At 42.2% G+C, this 23,111-nt stretch overlaps 1 protein-coding gene across 1 annotated transcript in view; it reads right to left on the reverse strand.

Moving 5' to 3' along the window:
- Window positions 1–1,014: 1,014 nt before the first annotated feature.
- PAH (phenylalanine hydroxylase) overlaps window positions 1,015–23,111 on the reverse strand; it is a 38,048-nt gene continuing 15,951 nt past the window's right edge. The window contains exons 3-13 of the mRNA XM_068141747.1: window positions 20,915–21,047; window positions 18,453–18,704; window positions 16,287–16,354; window positions 12,948–13,144; window positions 12,437–12,572; window positions 10,710–10,779; window positions 8,938–8,994; window positions 7,826–7,921; window positions 7,363–7,496; window positions 4,316–4,431; window positions 1,015–3,749 (exon numbers count right to left, since the gene is read on the reverse strand). Coding sequence (XP_067997848.1) covers window positions 3,706–3,749; window positions 4,316–4,431; window positions 7,363–7,496; window positions 7,826–7,921; window positions 8,938–8,994; window positions 10,710–10,779; window positions 12,437–12,572; window positions 12,948–13,144; window positions 16,287–16,354; window positions 18,453–18,704; window positions 20,915–21,047 — 1,303 coding nt within the window. The 3' untranslated portion in view covers window positions 1,015–3,705. The remainder of the gene's footprint in view (window positions 3,750–4,315; window positions 4,432–7,362; window positions 7,497–7,825; window positions 7,922–8,937; window positions 8,995–10,709; window positions 10,780–12,436; window positions 12,573–12,947; window positions 13,145–16,286; window positions 16,355–18,452; window positions 18,705–20,914; window positions 21,048–23,111) is intronic.

Genomic DNA, 23,111 nt, shown 5'->3' on the forward strand with positions numbered 1-23,111 from the left:
AACCCCATTTACATCCCCCAGTCTGGAGTGTCTTGCACAGTGTCTGATGCTGCCCTTCATCCCACCTTCTCCTACCTCCCTGGGACCCTCTCTGCACTGCCCATGCACCCAGGGAACCAAAGGGGCTCTTCCCCCAAACCCTAACCCAAGCCAAATAGTGTCCTCTCTGCACACACAAAATTGTGGCAGTGTCAGGGACCTGAGAGAGAATTAAAGCTCTTGTCCTGCTTCTGAGATTTCCCTGCCCACAGGATCTGACCTGTTCTACTCTAGCCCTTCAAGAGCAGAGTGCTGTGTACAGGTTAAGTAATTCTGCAATTTGTTTCTGTCATGATCTTATCTCCAGTGAAGTACGTTATCAAAAAGCCCAGGATCACATCTTTCTCAGAGCTGGCAGGGTAAGCTCAGGGGGAATTCAGCTTTGGTTCTTTCAGGGCATGGCATCCCCTGACATCCACAATCACGTTTCTTTTTATGGGCACCCATATCTTCATATCACAAGTTACAGAGTATTAAAACCTCTCTGAAAGTTGTTTTGCTGGCCCACAGAGAAGGCCACCTCTCTGTCCTCCCCTTGCAGATGGAGCCATTTCTGATGTGCCCCTTAGCTGATCCTGGCTAGGTCACACACCGTGGTACTATACTGCTCTTGCCTTCTCCCTGAAGACAGTGTAACCAAATTTTGCTCTCCAGAGACAAGAACAGCACAATGTTTCCTCTGCCCAAGAAAGGGCATGAGAAGGTCAGGCATCCTAGCGTCCTGCTTTCAGCACTTTTGGGGTCCTCTAGGAGTGCTATGTAAGGACTGGAGCACAGTGTGTCAGCCTTTCCAATGGGGACAGGCAGCTTCTCCCAACGGGAGGTCAGGCTTTCCCACCCAAGAGTAGTCTCACTCCCCTCTCATGCAGTCTGGGTGCTTTAAAAGGCCATATTGAATCACCACAACCTACCCATTTTTGACCTGTTATCATTGCAGGTATCTACACCATGTATGAGCCATTCATTTCAGAGGGATACAGCATTAATATTTGTTTATTTAGATTAATTCAAATGGTTATGTTTGAACATCAAAAAGTCTTCTCTGACAGCTGCTGGCACAATTTGAAGTGACAAAGAGACACATTTTAAAAGAACATAGTCCTGTACGGTCCTTCTGTGCTTGATTGCTTTTTCCAATAATTTCTGCATCCTTTGAGGAATAACCTGTCCCTTCTCCAAAGGTGATGTCAGATCTAGGCATCTTAAAGACACCCAGAAGAGGCCACTTCCCTGTGTAAGCAGTGCTGACAAACTCTCTCTCCAGCACCATCACTGACCTTGGCCAAGATCACTGAAAAGGAAAAGGGCCTTATGAAGGTGCTTCTTTGATCACATGAAACAGAGCTGGAGATGCAGACATCAAGAAATCTGATCATAGAAGAGAGGAAGGTTACCTAAAATATTGGCTTGGGATACATTAGAGAGGCATACAAAGATACACAGAGTATGCAAAGATAGAGCAAGCAAGGTTTTGCTGTACATGTATAGGCAAATTCCACCAATCAAGAGATACCTTTTTTAAGATATCAGTTTCGTGAGCTTGTTTGGATGAATGATAGTTGACTAGTGCAAAAGAGCCTTTTTTGCATTGGAATATGCTTCAGATGGGCATATATATACCTGCCTAGGTATTTAATTCTGATTGACCTGTGTGGTTACCTTACAAAGAGGAGTTGCATTGGCCATATAATGCCAAAAACCATTTTGTTGCACAACTGTAAATTTCATTAAGCATGGAAATAAGAAGTCCTATTTAGAATGCAACTTCTTGGTACTATTTGAAGCACATATACACAGGCTAATTTGTTCTGCAGGAAATTCTACTTTCAGTAGATTTCCTCTGCTTTTAAAAAAAAAAATGAGCATTTAGTTTTTTGTCATCTCTCAGTCTTGCTCCCAGTCAAGCTACATTGTACTGATTTGGCTGGAATTATTGCCCATTTAAACTTGCATAAAGGGACACAGGATCTGATATGTGGCATCAATACTCTTTAACCATTCCAGCTCACATAAAAGACAACCACGAATCTTGGGTTCTCAATATCACTATAGATTTACTGCTGCTGTCATTCATAACAACAGCCAAAAGCAGAGGAACTTGAAAAGCTCTCTGAGCATTAGTTTGAAAGTCTTCACTCTTGAGAAGAAGCTGGTTTTTAATGGTGAATAGTTACCTTATGACTCCTTTTATATTAAGAGAGAAAAATATGGGCTAAAAATAGAGGCCAAGCAGGACTGAAAAATCTACACAGATATTGTCATGAGAGAAAAAAAGGCAAAGATAAAAAAGCTTGCTTCAAAGCACATTTTGCATAAGTACATGTCTGCTGAAAAGGATTTCAGCTGGTATCCTTAGACTAATGTTATTACCTTTCACAAATACAATAGAAACAGCTGTACTTTCTATCTTCCTAAAGGCTGATGCTTACATTAAAGCTGCATTGATTTTTAAACCATAAATACAAGAGTAGTACAATAGTAGGTATGAGATTCATGGACTTTCAAATCCATCTCCATCCTCTGGAACTTCTAACAGAAATGTGACTCTTGAAACCTGTTAATACCATGATGCAGAATTGTTTCAAGCTAGAAATACTGCTCTGCTTTGCTTTCTTTCGTTCTACTCCAATGTACAAATGATGACCTTCTTCCTCCTTCAACTAGGGAGTGACAGGGAGGCATTATAGAATGTGAACCAGTGCAAAAGGGCATTTAATTGATTTCAGTGAAAGTTAGTGGATAACATACAGAAATAGCTTCCTGAGCAGCAGAGTTCTCTCTCCATGGCTGAGACAATGAGTTAAGCTGGAGTCAACCTTGGTTTCATTTGCTGCCTCAGCCAAGCTACGCTTAGCAAAACTCCCGAGAAAGGGAGATTGAAGCTCAAGTGGGAGAAGGAAGGAAACTCCCAAAAGTATCATGGCTCAGGAGCCATCTTGAAAGGTACCATGTTTGATATTGAATGCACTCAGACTGGTACAAAGCTAACCATGTCTTCCATGGCTATGGTAGGGTCTCTAGCCACAGATACAGTGCGCTAGAAATTGAAAGGCTCTGACATGTTCATGCCTGTGTTCTTTGCTAGCAGGTGTGCTTTGGATGAACGGCAACATCACATATATGGAGGGGGGAGGGACGTAGTATATTTCAGGATAGAAGTGCTCTATGTAAAAGCAGAGATACAGAGGGCCAAGCAGTGTATACCCCCTGAAATGCCTAGGATTTGGAACTCCATGGGAACCCTGCAAATATGTGAGGGATTGAGGAGAGAATTACTGTGAGAGAAAGCAAGGTGGCTTAGCCTGTCAGGCATTGCCACCCTGCTCCTGGGTCCAGGGTGGTAATGCAACCTCACAGCTGCAGCAGACTGACTATAGCTCTGCATGGCGGAGACCTCCTGCTAATCTTTGGCACAAAAGATATGGAGGTTTTTCCCAGATACCCAGAACTAAGGTCATTTTTATGCATCTGTGAGAAAAAATAGATTAGTATTTGAAGGCCAAAACAGTCAAGGGTCACCTGAAGGTGTCTATTTCTCTGCTAATCTATAGTAATTAAGATACATAACATAAGCATTTATGCAGTACACAGGAGGATAATAAACTGAGGCTAGATGAAGACTGGCTTCTAGTCAGTAGCCAGTGATTAGCAAGTTACGAGAAGTCTTCATTTTATCTTCTGGAGGGCATTGCAAAGGATCCCCATCTCACCTGCAAAGGAAATCAGAGCAGTTAATCCACCTGCTAGCCCATTTATAGCACTCCTGTATCTATTTACCCTTTAAATCCATTCCCTGAAAGAATAAGGTGAGCAAAGAAGTGCTGGATTGCCCATTTAGTAGGGTGTTACTGGAGTAAGGTCTGCAGTCAGCCCTTTACCTATGGCTCACAGGATCAGGGCTTGCTGGCTCTCAGCAGGCTAGCCAATGGTAGGTAGATAATGTATGAAGGAAAAGGCTAGAAATGTGATTAAAGACAGACTTTTCTTTTTCTTCCTTACTGAGAACAGCTTGACATACATCAGAACCCATAACAAGGCCTTTTCTAGCACCTCCACTAAACTTGATATTTCAGATGTAACAAACTACAGTCAGATGGAAATGCTGTTTTGAAGCTTGTCTAGAACTACAAAGCAATTTTTGCACCAGAAAGATGTGTGCTGCTTTATCTTGGCTGGGATCAGAGCATTAAATGCCACCAGACAGAATCTGTTTTGTGGCTACCATTTCTGATCTGAATTTTGAGGAATTCAAGGTAAAAATTATGGTTTTCCTTACTATTGATAGTGTCAGCTAAGTTCTTCAGCTGCTTTGCATTGTCCAAGACTTCAATCCTCTGGGTGTAGGGATTGTACCGAACAGAGAAAGGACGAGGAATTGTTTGAGCAAATTTCCTGAGGCAAAAACACAAAAGCATATACAAACATGAAAAGCTCCTTTTTTTTCAGTAGCTTGCTGTTTTCTTGTTGTGTGCATTTATTGGTGAGGGGAATAAGAAAATCTGCTGGAGGAAATAACTGAAATTCCAGCTAAATGATCTGAGACCTACAGCATTCTGCACACCCTTGAATCTGCATTCGTCCTTGCCACCTTTGCTTTTTACCAAACAGGACTAATTATGCTATTGGCATGGCAACACTGCTCATACTATAGGACAACTATGTAGCTATTAGGATTTGCCAAACATGAAAACCTCATTTTCCTCTCAGTAATGTAAAATACAGGAATTCTGATCCAAGTCTGCAGTTCCTGGGGAAATGAGGTCATGCATCTATGCCATCCTGGCGTACCAAGACGCAAGCAGAGTGCTAACTTCTGGCATGGATTTAGTAGTGGCCTCCACATTATTGCAAAGATAGGGGATAGTCAATGAGTGAAGCAGCATTCTTGCTACCCCTTACAGGCTTCCCTGATGCAAAATAGTTAATTCCATGGCAGAAGCATTAAGATTTTAGGTCTTGGGAAAACGTTTATTTGCGTAACCACAAAACTGTGGAATGGAGGACTCTGAATGGGATGAGACGGTCAGAGCTATTGTTCCATGCTCCATGTAGACCCCAGCAGGATACTGGCTTATATATCTGCTTCAGATTACTGCACACTGAAAGAGGAAGGAGAGCACGAAGGAACTGATTATGGAGCCGAAGTACACAGACTGTGACTCAGCATGGTAAATCCCATACGCCCAGAACAGTGGAATATGCTGGATGCCACCTCCACATTGGCCTTTCAGTTTATTCCTGATTATTACCAGCTAAGGCCATTGTCTCAAACAGAGTTCACTCTGTGCAGGCCACAAGGTGTGACAATGGAAAAACAATTATGTTGGCTATGATGAAAGTTTTCAGTGCCATCAGTCCAGTTTTAATAAGAGGAGAAATCCTTGTTAAAAGACAGTCTTCCTAAATCTCAGCTGAAGTTCCTAATCAGAAGATGAATGCCTTAAAATGAAATATTTTACGTCAGCCTCAGAATAATTTTCCAGGGAAGCTTTCTATTGCACACAAACACACACAGCCAGGTGCAAGCCACAAACACAGGCACTGGACCCACCCCTGTTTCAATTTAACCACTTTTTCAATTTGGTCATTGAAACAAATAAAGGAAGCTCCAAGACAGCTCATATAGAGTAAGGCAGCATCTTCCACGTTCTCAAGGAAATTGCTACACAGTTAAGGAAGTATAGAGAGGAAACAGAAACTGTGTGCGGGCTGTTAATAGCACAAACCAGAAGAGAAGGCCATCTTTCTCAGGTATTACATCAGAAAAAAGGGCAGAAGGAGATGCTGCAGGTTTACAGGGACTGAGAAAGCAGCAGAGGAGGTAGCTAGGAAGCCCTTGGAGCTGGGGAGCCTAGGGGTGCAGAATATCTTGGGTCTCAGTATGTGTTTATCTGTGAACGGGAAAGAGAGAAAAGACTCTACGTCTGACACGACTCCCTGTGCGGCATCTCCAAGTGAAAGATTTGTTGAGTCTGAACCAAGGCTGACCCCCAGTGGCTTGGCCAGCATCCAGGAATACAGTGGTGTTTTTTAAACAGAAATAGAAATACTGTTGTGAGATGGAACCCAAGCTGAACGCTAAACATAGTCTGAGACATTCCTGTTTCAAGAACCAGAAATGAACCTGGACCATCTGTTGAACTGGAACGGAATCTGTATTTGAGTCACAGATGACTGAAAGATTTGCTGTGTAGCCCTGTAGTCTTGTAAACACACTGCTGGTAACAAACTGGAGGCTCTGTACTAAGCTAACCACAGAGGCCTCCTGACTGGGGTTATTAGGCTTGCTTGGAGTTTTGTTAAACTGTAGTAACAATTGTCTAATGACCATGTAGTTATTACCTAATTTGTTTTAGTTTTGCTTAATTCTGAATAATTGTGTGCTAAATTGCCTGCTGTTAACAATTTTATATAGGCAGGAATAGCAAGTAGTTACACTGTACATAGTGAGATGAAGTCTGATTCTGAAGTACTGATCATGGAATAGAGGCCTCAAAGGTGCATGCATAGGATGATGCTGGTGGTTCTGGGCTATCAGCAACTCCCTGATGGTCAGTTAAGTCACAGCAAAACAAACTTAGGAGCTAAGAGAAATACAAACCAACAGCTTTAGAGGAAGCAAAAGGGACAAACAAAAATATTTAACATAAATAGTAAAGTCAAGTAACACAGAGATGCAGACCAGTGTAGAAAGAGCAAGATGTAAAGCATGTTAGAATACATTAAAATGGCCTTATGGAAACCTTGGGCTGAGGAGGAAGAAAGGAATTATCAACATCATCCATCTCCTCACAACAAAGAAGAAACTCCATTCATTATCATCATGGCCCTGATCTGAAGCCCTCAAGATGCTGATTACTTCACAATTCCATGACTGCTCCTCCCCGACCCCCCTGCCCCCACCAGGCTGAAACTGTTAACACAAAAAAGAAAGAGTGAACATTACCAAAGCAAAAAAAGTAGATACTCAAGAGATACTTTGTGTAAGAATTTTTAACTCTACTATTGTTAAAGAGATTTGTTTCGCACTAATTAGTTAGCTTTGCCTCTAAGCTTTAGTATCATTGCAACTGGACTAATATTTTTTGTTGCATTTGGGTTGTACACATTAAATTCTGACTACAAATTCTTTGCTTCATGCATGATGTCTTACTGCCTATAGCAAGATTTTGAGTGTAACAACCGGTTAGTCTCTGGGTATTGCACAGCTTTATGTAATGCCTCTCAAAACATTACTGTCAATCCAAAACCTTGTAAGTCAATGGGCAGCATTGTATTGGCAGTGGAGAAGAAACTGGGTCTTCTTTGGGATGGCTGGGTTACCTTAGCTTTTCTTTTGCATCTTTAAAACTTTCAGCAACATAGTAGACAGGCTGGAACTCTGTAACAGGATACTTCTGCACAGAAGTCTTCTCCAGGGCAAGAGGCTGAATCTCAGGTTCACTTGATAAACAATACTACAAGCAAAAAGGTAATAAATTTATTGCTATTAAAAAATGCTTGAATTGGCTGTGAAAGAAATATGGAGCTACTGAATGCCACCCAGTTTCAGACAGGAAATAGTTGCTCCCGTGGAATACAATGACAGTGTCACTAGGAAAGAATCAGGTATGAGTTCCCTGTGTGTATATACACTGACACATTTATTAGAGATCTTCAGTGAAGCGCAACATTTCATGCTACTTCTATGCACAGAGTATGAAGTCAAAATAAGGATATGAAGACATTCTGAAGTGAAATTTAAGCAATTATAAACATCTTTGGAATGTTGGCTTATAGAACACACCTGCAGCTCTCCAAATGATGACAGCAGCCCTGCGCCGTATGCCTTCAGTGAATCGCCTTCCTTACACAGTCCAAACTCCACTGTAAACCAATACACCTAGCAGAAAAATTAGACAGAAACGTAATTCCTCCATCAAAACGAGTAGGTGCACATCACTGATTTGAATATATGTGGAGTCTGCATTTCTATTTGAAATGTTGCCATGTGTCAAGTATCTACTGTATAAATACAATAAATGTCCCCACAGACTGGAATTCTTCTCCTGTGAAAGGGGCTCAGTGCTTCAGTATGCCAGCAAATCAGTTGAGTTCCCTGACAATGCATTTGTTTTTTAATGTGCTTACATTTGTTAGCACAGCACAGACAATGAAACTATAGCAACAAAATTTCATTTTGGCTGGCCAAAACCTTTGAAGTTTCAACCTCAGCTGATAGAAGCTTGTCTCCTGTTTCATAAAGAGGGTGTCTAGCTGCAGCAGAAAGAGAGGGCAAAAGAGGCTGCTAGAGCAATATTGAAGGAAGATAGTGTGTGGTCTTGCCTAACTACTTAGTCTGTGCTTTTAAAGAGATATCATCTCTGGCTCAGAAGAACTATCTCATCTGTCAGAAGGTACAAAGATGGTGCAATGCTTTGCCCACATGTGCTGGTGCTAAGAATGCTCATCTTGTTGGCATATACTTGGTTTTATTTGAAGTTTGCGACGCTGGATCTCAGTAATCTCAAAGTAGGATCCAGATGAGCCTCACTGGTTGCAGAGTACATTATCTGACTGGCAGGATGGAAGAGGCACTTGCAGGTAGAACAGCTACTGAAATTGCCTCCTACAGTTTCCTGTGGGGATGTAGTAACATGTCATCTCTTCTTGCCCAATATGTTTGTGCTGCAGGAAATCTTGTCTGCGCTTCTGTGTTTAATCAAATCTGTCACTTCGAATACAGAGTGTCAAAGCTATTTTCCTTTAATGCAACTGCTTCAGGGTGGGGTTCTCCAATCATAGACTTCACTCTGTTCCCATTCAGCTCTATGGGAGTTCTATCAGTGACTTCAGTGGCAGCAGAATTAAGACAACACAGGGTGCTTTGGAAAATTGATCCCTCGCTTATTAAATTACCGTGGCAAGTTTCTCGATGAAATCATCTGGAGCTCCCAGAGATGCCAGTCCAATTTCCTGTAACAATAAACCATTATTCTTCCAGTTGTTTATTGCAAACATTCTTCCTGTCTTGTCTTACGTAATTTCTCACATTTTAAATGTTACCATCACTTACTACCACACACAAATGTTTACAGGACATGTTCCTATCATGCAGCATCAACTTTAAACCATAAATTTCTCCAGAAATGAAAAGGTCTTGTCCAAGTGACATTTACAAGGCATGATCCTTTACGCCTGGTACAAAGCCCAGTGAAGTCAAATAAAACTTTCCTCTTGCTTTGACAGGCTTTTGATCAAGTCTACAGTCCACAACTGAGAAAATTATATGGTCCTAAGGAGGCAGATCCCTCACACCTATATGCCTTAAATTGTTGTAATATAGGGTTGTTGTCGTGGATCAGCATTTGTTGTTGTACAGGTCTTTGACCACCCTAGGCACAGCTTCCAGGACAAGATGTAAGCAAGAAAAGATGTTTCTATGTTATACAGCAAAGTTATAGAGTCTATCAGAAGGCACATGTGTCACATCTTAATTGGTTATTTTCTACTGGCATGCGTGTAATTAAGGCATACAATAGACTAAGATAACAAAACAGTATTTTCACACATCCAACCAAATTCTGCCCAGTTTCTTCTCCTCAGTCACAAGATGTTTACATTCTTTCTGAGTCAAAGACTAAACATCCAATGATATCCAAAAAACAGCCCTTCTCCTACACTAAATATTTAATTTTGTATTGATAGGCCCTAATTTCAGGACTTTTTCCTGGAGCCTTGAATGAGGTTGGGTTTTTTTCTGAATGAGAGAGTATGATTTGAAAGAGCTTATTCATAACTTGGGAGCTGATGGAGACTTTCCTGGGAGGCAGCAATAACTGAATTCAGAAAACAGCTACACAATACTGTATATACCCAGGTACCTTTCTCAGCTTGCTTCAGTGAGGACCATGCAGTGTGAACATTAGAATGCCATGCACGCACACACACCCCAAGACCATGGAAGCAGTCATCACCAACTCAAATTCTAACACGCCAAGGTACTGTAGAGCTTCTCTTGAAGGAAACCTTGGTTTTGGGAAAGGGCAGAGGCTGAGGGCAATACTGAGTGCTTACTACCTCCATTAACTTGATTTTCATCTTTTGAACAGGATGTTACTTCAAATCTGTTTTTTTCAGCTTCCTGACTGACTGGCTGACTGAGTGACTGACCAATCTCTCTTTGTCTTTTCATGTTTTCTGGTAAGACACAGACAAAAGTTTATTCCTTCACTGAGGTTTGGCTTCTTTTCCAGTGACATTAACACTACCAAAGACTCCTTTCTAGCCTTCTGCCATGCTTTCAGCTGAGACAGTTCCTCACTTTTCTCAGCTTCCACTGTGGCTTCAATAGAAAACAAAACAAAATCTCCACTTTCCCTAACATTTGCAATAATTCATCTGATTCATGATGCTGAGAAAGATCAACATCTACAAAAAGTTTTTTAGATGATGGCTTCTCAGTGGATTTGCCTGTAAAAAACAGCTTACATGACATTTGGAGTTTGAATGTATGAGTTCATCTAAGTGATTTGTGTCAAGGTTTCAAGCAATAAATAAATAAATGAGCCTTAGCCACTCTTACAACAGTATTCTTAAAGATGAATCCACCCCATGCTTCATAGGTTTTGGCTCATCCTAGTCTGTGATGTGTTCAATTTTATTAATAATATAAGCACTAAGTAACTTACCTGGGAAAACTGAGCAAAACTGGGGTCAGCAAAAAGAGGCACATGTCCTAGTAGCTCATGACAAATATCGCTGCAGAAAAACATGACATTTGAATTACTTGCAGTGTTGGATGAAGATAGTCAAGAGTGCAATGCTTTTTCTCCTACCAGCAAATAATGTTTAAGGCTCAACAGGAAAACATTTTGCTCTAAAATTATTCTTGTGATAGAAATGCTTTTACAATCCATGGTTTTCAGTGCTTTTATTATCATATATTCCTCAGGTGAAGAATGATACACTATTTGTTTTTCCTTATCGAAGAAAACCATCCCTTCAACTGCCAAGCCAGCTTAGAAAAGCCAAGAAAGAAATCGCCCCACCAAAGGGAACACAGACTTTTCAGTCTCAAGGATAAGAAATCCCTTTAGATGAAGTTCAGGGTACTTAGACAATTCACTATGATGTCAACACACGCCCCAAGAGCTTAACTCCAGTCTTTCTTCAGGCCCACAGACTCCCACTGAGAGGTAGAATCTCATGCTTCCTCAGGCATGACTAGTTTCATCACAAGTTGAAGCTGGCAGCTGGACAGCTTCACAAGCCCTATGAGGAGAGGCTGAGGGAGCTGGGATTGTTTAGCCTGGAGAAGAGGAGGCTCAGGGGAGACCTTATTGCTGTCTACAACTACCTGAAGGGAGGTTGTATACAGGTGGGAGTTGGTCTCTTCTCCCAGGCAGCCAGCACCAGAACAAGAGGACACAGTCTCAAGCTGCACCAGGGGAGGTTGAGGCTGGATGTTAGGAAGAAGTTCTCCACAGAAAGAGTGATTGGCCATTGGAATGGGCTGCCCAGGGAGGTGGTGGAGTCACCATCATTGGAGGTGTTTAGGAAGAAACTAGCTGGGGTGCTTGGTGCCATAGTTTAGTTGATTAGATGGTGTTGGATGATAGGTTGGACTCAATGATCTAAAAGTTTTTTTCCAACCTGATTAATTCTATTCTATTCTATTCAGGTGTATTTGGGGAAGAACCCACACAGGGACAGCTAGAGTTTTCAAAGTCTGAGAAGTGATTTGCTGAGATGGAAAGGGGAGAGAGATAAGATACTCCCAGGAGTCTGCGGAAGACATTTCAGCCTGTGTCTGTGCAGGATGAGAATGAGGTGAGCAGAAGAATGAGGGATAGACAAATGAAGGTGAAAAGGAAGTTGTAAGAAGAAGTAGGAAGCAAAGAAATGGTGAGGGAAGGAAGAATTGCAGCAGTATGAAGCAGAGAAAGAAAACCATTTTGAAAATGGTGAGAAAGGACAATGGAACAGGGAGAGAGAGAAACATTACAGCATAAAACTGAAAAAGAGAAAGGACTGGTGATCTGGCTTCCTCTGTCTTGCTGCCAGAAGCTTGCTTGCAACATGTTGAGTCATTCCTGCACTAGAATTCACACCAATGTTTGGGTGCTAATAGCTTAGCTAAATGCCTTAGTACACTGCCCTCTTGTACCCAAGCCTCCACATAAGCATTCCTGCAGTAGCAAAACTGTCTCATCTGTCCCATAAGAACTTCCAGGAGAGGATGCAGCTAGTTCAACAGAAGTCTAAAATTATACTCAGAAGAGAGAAGCCACTTGGCTGTTCTTCATTAGCTCTGTTCCCAGCAGGGCTCCAGAGTTCCACATGGTTGTTATCAGCTGGGCTGACCCTGCTGTTATCCTGTTGTAACTCTGCACACTTTCTACACCAAAGTACTTACGGCTCTGGCGTGTACATGGGTTTGGATGCATGGCGAATATACTGCGTAGAGTGGAACACTCGGAACGCCAGCCCAGCCAAGAAATCCCGAGAGGAGAGCAAGCCTGCAACAGGACGCAGGCGAAATCCAGTGCAGCCTGAAAGGATGAAAATAAAATGACATCTTAAAAATATCTAGCGTGTTTGATTTATCCTTTTCTGGCCTTGTCAGAGCGAGAAAAGTTTGTTGATTGTTTTCTTTGCTCTCCTTATGTTAAAGAGAGTTGAACCGTGGAAGAGTAAGGTATTTTCTACCCATGTACACCACCACCACCACAGTATCTGAGCATCTGTACCATTGTACCCCTGGAAGCTTTAGATAGGGGCCTGGGACACAGGCTAAGTGATGTGCCTAAGCACCATAGAGAGCCTGTGATAATTTAGGGACTGCTTTTGCATCTCTGGAAGCACCACCCCTAGAAAGAACTGAGGCCTTTCATTTGACTTGGAGCTTTTATATGCTTGAAACTTACTCTGCAAGAATTTTGAAATATCTTCAAGTTGGGGAATGTTGTCCTCCCGGTAGCCACAGTACTTCTCCAGTAGTGGGAACACGTGGTTGTGTTCATAACAAGCATGAGTTGGATAGAGGCTCTTCAGTTCCCTAAAGACAGTACCCCATGTTTTCTTTTCTTCTTCTGTGTAGGTGACTCGAGGAATAGGTTGGCCACTGAAAAGAAAATGGATACTTTCCATAGGAGTAACAGAGAAAATGTTCTATGCCAGCAGCATCATATTCAGGAGCTTTACATGAACTGGTCAGGAGCAGCTGGTGCAGAAGAGGAGGTGCATTATGCCTGACATGCAGGTGCAAAAAGACTCACTTGTCCTTAGGCACAAGCTGGGAAGGAATCTATTGACCTCAGATGAGATACTGGCCTTGCATTATTGTGGTAAAAGCAAATTGGTGCTTACTTGTCTTATCAAAATGTTGTTCTAGAAATATTTGCTGGCTGTTGGTTTCAATTTATTTTCATTTTCAGATATGCAGCAGCTGTGGTATTTCATGCCCTAATGCACATTACATTACTTGTTTTGGTTACAAGAGGGAAACTATCAGCTCCAGAAAACTCTGTTTCTTAGAGGAGCAGAGAAATTCTGATCTATCTATGCATTGTGTTGTAAAAGATGCAGACTTCAGCCAGCTTAACTTTTTATAATTATAATGAGTAGTTTTGAGTCAAATCTCACCCTTAGGCCTCCATATGCTTAGCTCATGTTGAAACTAGCGGGAATTAGACAATCACAAGCAATGTAGCTTGGCCTCCTGTGAACAGTCAATTCTTTAGTAATAATGATAGGTCCATAGGTGAATCCAGCAGCTTTGAAAAATCAAAGAGTTTTTAAGTAAGTTAATAGGGTTAACATCACTGCTGGAATAATGCTGGAGCTTTCTAAGCCTCAGAGACCCATTGTTAAACTCTTGATGACACCCTACTATCTCCCACACCCTCATTTTTGCCTTGAGCCTCAGGGCAGCTTCTCTGGAGCACCATCTTTTTCTGTCTCCCTGTATCAACCCTCCTTGATCTGTGGAGCTTTAAACATCATAGTGAATTATGAGGATTGCTGGTGGATTGTTGTCACTATAGCACTCCTAAGTAATCCTCAGCTACCTTTCCGGGCTACAAGGGGGAACCTATGGCTTAAAAACCTTGCAAATTCCAGTTTAAAAATTTCAGGGATTAACTGGGCCAGAAGTAAAGGCAGGCAGAGGGAAAAGGCAAACTAAAAGTCATGGAAATTAAGCATTCAATTAAACCAATGGATAAATGTATTGAGAGAGAAGGCAAAAGAGCAAAGACAGAGAGGGCAACAGTAGGGAGAAAGAGGACAAAATAAATGCAAAAGAGTGAACACAGAAGCTGAAATTGACAGCAGGAAGAAAGGTACAAGTCAAGCAATCACAGACCCACCTCACCTTTGTAGCTGGGTAGTACCATCACAAGCAAAGTACATTTACCTTTTTAGATGCTTCACATGAAGCCTGATAACTTTGTCCCTCTCCTCTTGTTTTCTGCCTAGTTCCCTATCCTCCCATGCTGGAGACACCCCTTTGACCTCTCCTCCCTGCTGTAGACCCTGAAAGGCATGTCTGCCCAGTATAACACCCAGGGCAAAGACATCATAAATTCATCTGAGCCTTCTTGAATCAATGGCCAGTCACAAACCCCACACACCTCCATTCCATGAGTCCCAGAAGCCCAGCTCTGTTACTATATCTAATGAAATTCCAAAAAAACTTGACATAAAAAGGTTCTTTTGGGGCATGGGTCCTGGTCTGTATAGGATCTGTTTCCAATGTGCCCAAGGATGGGTTAACAAATCAAATATTAAGAAATTACACCTTGGAATATGATGTTTTCACCTTCCTAAAATGGTTTTGCTTTGAATCTTAAAGGATGCAGTGGTTAACAAACATGGTTTTTGTTTTATTTTGTCATGGGTTGAGTTGAATCTGCTGCTGAAATTCAATACCATGATCCTGTCATGCCAGCTTCAAAATCAAAGTGCTGGCTAGAGCAAAGAATCATGGGGCATGAAGTTCAGATTGTAACATGAGAGGCTTCCTCTTCTGGTTCTGCTTGCTGTTTCCAGGGTTAAAGTGTTGGCTTTTCCTCGGGGATGGCAGGGGATCAGGGGGTGGGAGGAAGTCTCTGGCTTCAGCTGCTGCTTCTGCATTTTTCTGCAAATACTCTAATGTAGTTGTGCATCTTATCATCTCATTAAACTCTATCTCAACCCAGAGGTATTTTTGTGTGTGTTACTTTCTCTTCCATCTGTGTGTAGAGAGGGTGGGTTGCAAGAAGGGTAGGATTTGGTGAAAGCCTGCAAGCTAGAGACAGAATTTACTATCCACTATGCTGGAAAGGTAAACATTCAGTAGGATACCTATTAACAGACATTAGATCCATCCACATCTGGCCACAAAGTCTTACCCAAATTTTCTAACTGGGCTCCTGACTTTTTTCACCTGATTTTTTTTCACTTTCTATCAATCAGTCAATTTTGTCTTTGTTTTTATTCAATTATTAGCTCTTTGGCTCAGGGACTATTCTTTCCTTGCAGTCCTGTACAAAGTGGAGCCCTAATTGTACAACATATGTTACCTTATCCTTTGGAATCACAATTTTTACCAGTCTCAGTAAGAGTCAGGCCCAACAGTGCTGACCTAAATGAATGATGCTGGAAACAGAATTTTATCTTCTCCAGATCTGATCACTGAAAAGAATCAAGCAAGCCTGTTCTAACTGCATTTATCATCCCCATTTATTTTTCTTGAGAAATAAAGAGCTCAAATTGCTGATTGCAGCTGGGTCAGACATGATAAAAGTAGAGTATCAGGCACTAGATTAGCATCAGAACCATAAGTTATTCATTATTTAAATAGCGCATGCAGCTCCTGCTTTAATGTAAATGATAGGCACTCCTCCCCCAGCCCTGCTTTAATGGGGAGAATACCAGAAGCAGCTTTATTCAGTGCTCAGGTCTTTGTAGTAGCAATGAAGTCTCTGCTCAATTAGACAACAAAGCAGGAGAAGAGGGGTGTTGTGGGGAAAGAAGAGAGGTGACACTCTGTTTTGAATGTGTGCCTGGAACAATTTACTTTTGTTTTACTGTGATTTGTGGATAAATGGTGAACAGGAAGATTTAAACACCAACAACAGCCTTCAGAGAAGCCAACAACAGCCATCAGAGAACCCAGCAACAAGAGGATGCTTGTGGAAAACCAGGAATTGCCATCAGAGTAATAGCCCTAGGAGAGGGCAGGAAATGTGGGCTTGGTTTCTGCCCACACACTGAGAACTCACTGTCTGTAGTTGTAGGCAATGTCTGCAAACTCCTTCCTCCGAGCTCGATACACAGGATCTTTGAACCCCTAAAAAGAAACAGTAATGGTCAGTCCTTGCATAAATGCAGATGGTGAACAGCCTTCCTCTCACTGAGCACCCTTGGGAGTGATTGGTGCAGTCCAAGAAGTGCAGGAGGGCGATGCAGGAAGCTGCCTCCACACTGCTTGACTCCGTTCACACAGGACACTGCTCCTTCCTGGTTTGAAGTGGACAACAGAGCAGCCATTCAGAGTCCAGCTCTCTCTGCCCAAATGCCTTCATTTCTTCATTTCCACTTGCTAAAAAAAGAAAGCATGCTCCTTTACAGCAAGGTGCTCCCACAAGAGCAATATACAGAAATACCAGTGCTCAGATACCATGTCCTTCTGGTTTGTCATGAAGCTTGTTCTACTTCCTGGACAGATGGGCTTATCTAGAGAAGCAGAGCTAAAATACATTAGAGAAACACACTCATCCACTCAATCAGAATTTCTAGGTGGATTTTCAGCATGAACCACTCTTAAAGGTGCTTGTTTTCAAGCTGTTAGAAGAACAGTAGGCATTTGGCAACCCAAAAAGCCTTATTGCACTACACATTCAACCACCTGAAGGGATTTAATTGCTCCAGAGAATGTCTAATAGACCTTGTGGTTAGGAGACTGACCTTTGCAGCTAATTACCAATAAAACTAGGAAAAAGAAATATAGTCTCTAAACCTTCATCTAGAATAATGATTCTCTTATCACAGTGTGCCTTCTATTTAGACAAAATGTTCCTCAGGCCTAAGAGTGGAGAAATGTTCTTCCAAGTTAGGACACCTTTATGTAGGGCAAATAGCAACAATCCACTGGGTACTGCAGCATTTCATGAATGTATCTCTCAGTGGTGCATGACACTAAAGGATTGAGGGGCCATGAAACACAACCAAGTACAGGAGGCCCCTGAAGTCAAGTGGAAATCTAAGAACATGAGTCAGAAAGAGACAGCCAATGGCCTAAAAATGCACTGCCCCAGACTAACCTGGCATAGAGGGTTTTGTGATTAAATCCCATAACACTTAACTACTGAAAACACAGGCTCCTTTAATTTCCCCCTTTTTTCATGCACTCTGTGTACTTCCACACCTATTTACCCCAGCAGCTGGGTTTCCTTTCTAAGGCATAAACTGCTCACTAACTAATTCTAGAAGCTAGAGCAGAGATGCTTCGCTCCTTTCAGTATCTTTTTTGTTCTGTATTCTTTTTTCAAATACAATCTTGGTCTATTCCTGCATGACACACAAGGGGGCTATTGACTCAGTGTATCTCCTTTCATTCTGCCTTTCATATGACCACACTGAACATCATGAATCATTGTACATGATACATAACACATTTCAAATTAAGCAATAGGTAGTGAATGACTAATCACCCCATCTCAATTAAACTAATAGCAGCAATTTTTGTTGCACTGCATGTGATTTATTTATAATCGCCCTATCTCAATTAAACTAATAGCAGCAATTTCTGTTGCACTGCATGGAACTCAGTGTGTTTTGACAAACGAAAACAAGTTGTTGTTTGCTTGGAGACAGAATAGAGGCAGAAAGTATTCTTGTATATGCTGAAAAACTGCCAAATAATATATATATATATATTTTAGCAGCTAATCCAACGAACAAAACTTTCTGACCCTACCATTTAAACCACAAACGTTTTGAAACAAGGATCTTGTGTTTTGTTGCGTTTCACCATACAAGAATCATGTCAGATTTAACAACCATAATCAAAGATAAAAAAGCCAAAACAAAACCCAGTATTCCTGTCTCTGGGCTATTGTGTGTTGCTTCTGAAGTTTTTGTTACTAGTGATTCACAAAATGAGTCTGAAGTCACCACATCAGCACCACCTGGGAAAATCAGAGGTGTCTTTGTGGTAGCCCTGTATTCTAATGATCACTATGAATTCCAAGGTCCCCTGATGTTTGCTCAAATTAAAGCAGCCTTTGGCCTGATTTACTTCATCACCAGGGACTGAGCTGATTCTAACTCTAGATATGTGAGACCTAGTCTACTAGATCTGTCCTAAAGCAGAGCAAATGTAAATGACCAGAACACCTGTCCCAATAACTAAAAGCATGTTAAAAACATAAAGCTCTGTTTCTTACAGGATGATCAGCATCCAGTTCTGCTCCATAACTTAGGATTTGATTGGCAAACCTGTCCAGCTCCTCGATGCTCCTTGGAAACCATGGTACTGGAAAACAGAAAAGAAACAGAGACTGGTATACTTCTCCATTCATTGGTTTGGGGCCACCTTCTGGTCTTTCCATCTTTTTACCATAAACATAAAGAAATATAAGCAAGGGGCTAATTTCTTTGGACAGTAATGGTCTTTCCTTGTAGTATAAGAACAAATCCTACAAGTTGTCTTGAATTTGTGGCTGTTCTGCACTTTTAGAAGAATATAGAGCATCAAGAAGGTCTAGTGCTTGGTGCAGAGCTGCCTTGTAATGTTTATGCTTTTCTTTTGATTATTCTGGCCTCTTGGCTTACCAAAATGTAGGAATTTTTCCAGAGTATCCTTCCATTCACAGCACAGAATAAGCCATTTCAGAGGAACAGCAAGAAACCCCATGACAAGCAGGATACAGGATTATTTGACCCTCTCAAAATCTCTTTCTAGGAGCTACTTGGTGTCCTCATTTAAGGCCACCAAGGATGCTAAAATAAAATAATGAATTATATGCTAATACCTCAGATAGGCATTGGATTACTGCAATATTTATACAACAATGTAGTAATTCACTTAATATTTAATTAATATCCTTTCTGCTGCCTCGTCTTACATTTTTGGCCCTTTGACCTAGCTGACTTTTTTCTTTTTTTCCCTTTTCTTTCCCTTCCCTTCTGCTTAAGTCAGATGCTACAGCCATGACTGAATAGCCTGTGATGATGAACTCACAAATAAAACTAATTGCTCTTTGATCCCATGTATGCATCCATCTCCAAGAAACTCTGCAGCACTTAGTTCTATCAGTTCTTTACAGGCAATATGGAAAAATACTCCCTTTTGTTTTAAACCTGGTTATTTCATTTTATGTTGATTCCTGCATACAAATATAATTTGTTGTTATTCACCTTCTCCAGGCCACCTAGGATTTTATAACTCCCTGTCAGATCCTCCATCTACCACCTATCTTCCTGGATGAGGCTGCCTGTGTATTTCAAGCACAGAAACCGTGGGCTGTCTTTGAGCACTCTCATCACTTCTCTCTGCACTGCTTCCAGTTTTTCCACACTTGTTCTAATGATAGGGCACAAAACCTCCATCTGAGCATGTACTAGATGCTTGAGCCATGCAATCATGTCCCATATGCTCCTTACACTGAGTACAAGTCAGCAAGATGGATTTCAAGGCTAGTATCTCACAAAAACCTGCTGGTCCTGGCCCAGGGCATCTCAACAGTCTGTCAACAAAACATTCAGAGTTTTTAGTGACTCTTGCACAAATGGGCATCACGTCCTTAGTGCTCGAAAAGCACCTCGTTGCCCTGTGTGTCCCTCTGCTCAGCTGGGAGGACTGCCATTCAGCCATACGTCCCTGCCTAATTTTGCAGTTTGTGCAAAGTGAACAGCATCTCCAGCTTTGCAGCTGCCACATGAGCTCCCTGCAGTGCCTTGCTGGTGTGGCTCGTCCCAGACCTGATGGACCACCTATAGGATAAGAGGATCACTGTCTCCAGGACTATTCAGCTTTGCTTTCTGCTGAGCTTAACAACACAGAGGTACTGAATTTCCTAAAGCCCCGAAGGGGCAAAGAGCAGTAGCAGCACATTTAAAGGACGCACTTTGTGTGGCTGCAGCTCAGCCCCACGCAGAATGCTCGTTCCCCCTGACCCGAAGCACTGCCACCTGGCTGCATCCAGCGCTCCCACTGGGAGCCCTCAGATTTGTTTCAACCCGGCCAAGGAGAGCAGGCAGCTGACGACTGACAGCCAAGGGCTGGTGCCGGGCTGGTCCCGGGCTAACCGAGCTGCACAGACCCCGACCAGCGGCTCAGCAGTGCTCCGGGATGTCCTTCCCCTTCTCCTCCCCAGCATATGCAGGTTTTGTTCCCCCTCCTTTTCGAGCTGCTGCCCTAGAAAGCAGGCCTGATAAAGTCACTAGATGGCGGCAGCAGTCCCAGGAAAATCTTCTCGAAATTACTTTACTGCTGGCAGTACCGCTCATCTCTCTAGTTTCTCTAGAAATACCTTGATGCTAGCAACCTTCCTGTACCTCCCACCCCGTGAGTTAAAACTAGTCATAGGGGATGAATGAAAAAAGGTGTATCTGAGTCCTAGGGAGGAGTCACTACTCACACCATGCCAAGCATGAGCACACCCATTCTGCCCCTAATTTCTATATGGGCAGCCAGGCACCTATTCTATCTCCTATCTCTGCCACTGAGCCTTGTGTGCTGTTCAGGAAATCACTTCACGGCTGCACTTCAGCCACCTCACTTTCAACCTGGGGTGAGACGCACTGGTAAGTATTTTGTGATTGGGCATTGGGAGAAAAAGCTGTCTAGCAGATTCACAGCAAAAGCTGTTATTTGAGCCAATAACCACTGTTCTCAGGGACACACCATGACCTGAAGGGTCTGAGCTGCACAGACAGGTGGTGGCTGAAGTTTGCAGTGGATTTCAGCAGCGATGTCTGTAGAGTTTTGCTGCTTTGAATGAGAAAGGGCTAGGTGAGCAGGATATGAATCATAGCGGCTTCAAGAAGGGAGAAAAGAATATATACTAGTCACTTACTTTCATTAAACACATTTTGTTCTCAAGATCCCCCGAGTACAGCTCATGATGAACTCTGGGACAGACTGGCTCCCAGGCTGATGCAGGTCCCAAGCATAGATATGGGTGGTTTGTTTTATATGTACACAGGAGCAACTACTTATCTTCTACTCATGCAGCTCCCATAGGTACCAATAAGTACCTGTTTTCAGAGGATCTCATCCTTGCCCCAAGCACCAGTGGTAAGAGAGAGAAGCTCACAGAGATGGATGAAAATGGAAGAATGTGACCCTAAAGGATGCTTAGTGCTATTTGCACCAGCATAGTTTATGTTAAGTTGGGTTCTGGAAAGCCTTGAGCCTTCTCAACTCTCATGGAAAAATGGATTGAAGTTCCTGTACACAGCTCTGGGGTGGGCACCAAGTCCATATAGACCTTGCATTAGGGAACAGGACACAAAAAGGCTACTAGGTCTTCTGCCTAGCTGTGTTGTGCCAGGAGGCTATCTCCAGCCCTCCCAGCAACTATTTAAAAGATCAAATCAAATTACCCCCTGGCTAAATCTATCCCCTATTTTGTTTGCAGCATTCTCCTCCAGCCCATTCGCCAGACTCGCTGTCTGCCTGCACAGCCATTAATGAATTGCTAGGGCAAGCTGTTGCAACACTGGGCCTCTGTGAAGGTCTGAGGAGAAAACGTGGGCTGATCAGTAATAAATATTGATTTGTCTCTAAGTGAAACAGCAGCATTTATGGGATCATGCTGGACACCCAAGTGGTGACCAAATTACTGTGGGGTCAAATGCTCAGCAGAATGCTAATAAGCCATTTATATAAGAGGCAGCAAAGCAGTGGCAGAGAGGACTTCTGCGAAACTCCTCCATTTGGACTATTGTGGAGAGGGTCAAAGACAGGTCTATGCAATTTATAGCAGTTCAGGGCCCAGGTTTAGCCCTTTTTTAAACAGTCCCAAATGCTTTGGCCAGCCTCAGGGTTTGTCAAACAAGGCCCCTACAGAATCCCAGCTCCCAGTCTGTCTCAGAAATGCAATAAATTGTCTGCATTTCCCTAATGCTGCAACAGAAAAATATTTAATTATTTTTATTTGTGGGCTCCAAGTGGACTGCAGATACCCAGCTTGTTAACAAAAAAGGGCCATAAAGAGATGCACTGTGTTTTCACAACAAATATTTCAGTTTCTATTGCCCCAGTGACTGCTCTCCCATCTCATCTGAAGCTCTAAAATTACCTTTAGATTTAGAGCTTTTTACTGGCCTGCTCTCAGCTAAAATTACACTGGTAATACAAGTCTCATATTTGCAACTACTTGGGTGTGTCAAAGAGAAACCAAAATTGCATTTTGCATTTAATTGGGAAAAGATCCTAAAAGTGGTTTAACATGACTGAAAAATCTTCTGTCCCTTGCCCAATAAAGCACATACACACATGGTTAACACTGAACAGAAGGGGCACAATACAGAAATTTCGTTCTGACTGTCTGCAAAGCAGTGCCACAAGAATGGCACTCCATGATTCCTATGAGAAAATGAGCAAAATAGATCTTTTTTTTTTCTCAAATCATGAGGATGAGCAAAATTAATTCTTAGCAAGGTATGCCTGAGAGCATCTTCAGGCAGCAGGGAAAGAATTGATCCCATGGAAGCCTGAACAGCACTGAGGATAAAAATTTCCCAGGCTTTACCTGCCCACTGAGAAGAGTGTAACAATATTCCCATGAAGCATATTTCTGATATCTTTCTCCCTGGAGATTTTTTGCTCTCCTTCTGTGTTTTAGGAAGTGCTTTTTTGGATTATGATCCCATTTGCCAGGAGGATACATTTGAAACACAAGCTGATGTGAAAGGCATCACAAGGCCTGTTATTTATTAATATAATCACTGATAAAGGACAGCAGCTTACCACACTTCCTACAACTCAGACTGCTCCATCACACTCTGCCTTTGTAGCTGCTTCAACACAGAATTTGCAGTTCATCCCCTAATGAGAACTGGTTTGACCTTTTGAAATACGGCTCTTTGGAGATTTT

The sequence above is a fragment of the Melanerpes formicivorus genome, unplaced genomic scaffold (genome assembly GCF_026170545.1).
Source record: "Melanerpes formicivorus ecotype bairdi unplaced genomic scaffold, bMelFor1.0.p_v2 SCAF_8, whole genome shotgun sequence".
NCBI classification, from domain to species: Eukaryota; Metazoa; Chordata; class Aves; order Piciformes; family Picidae; genus Melanerpes; species Melanerpes formicivorus.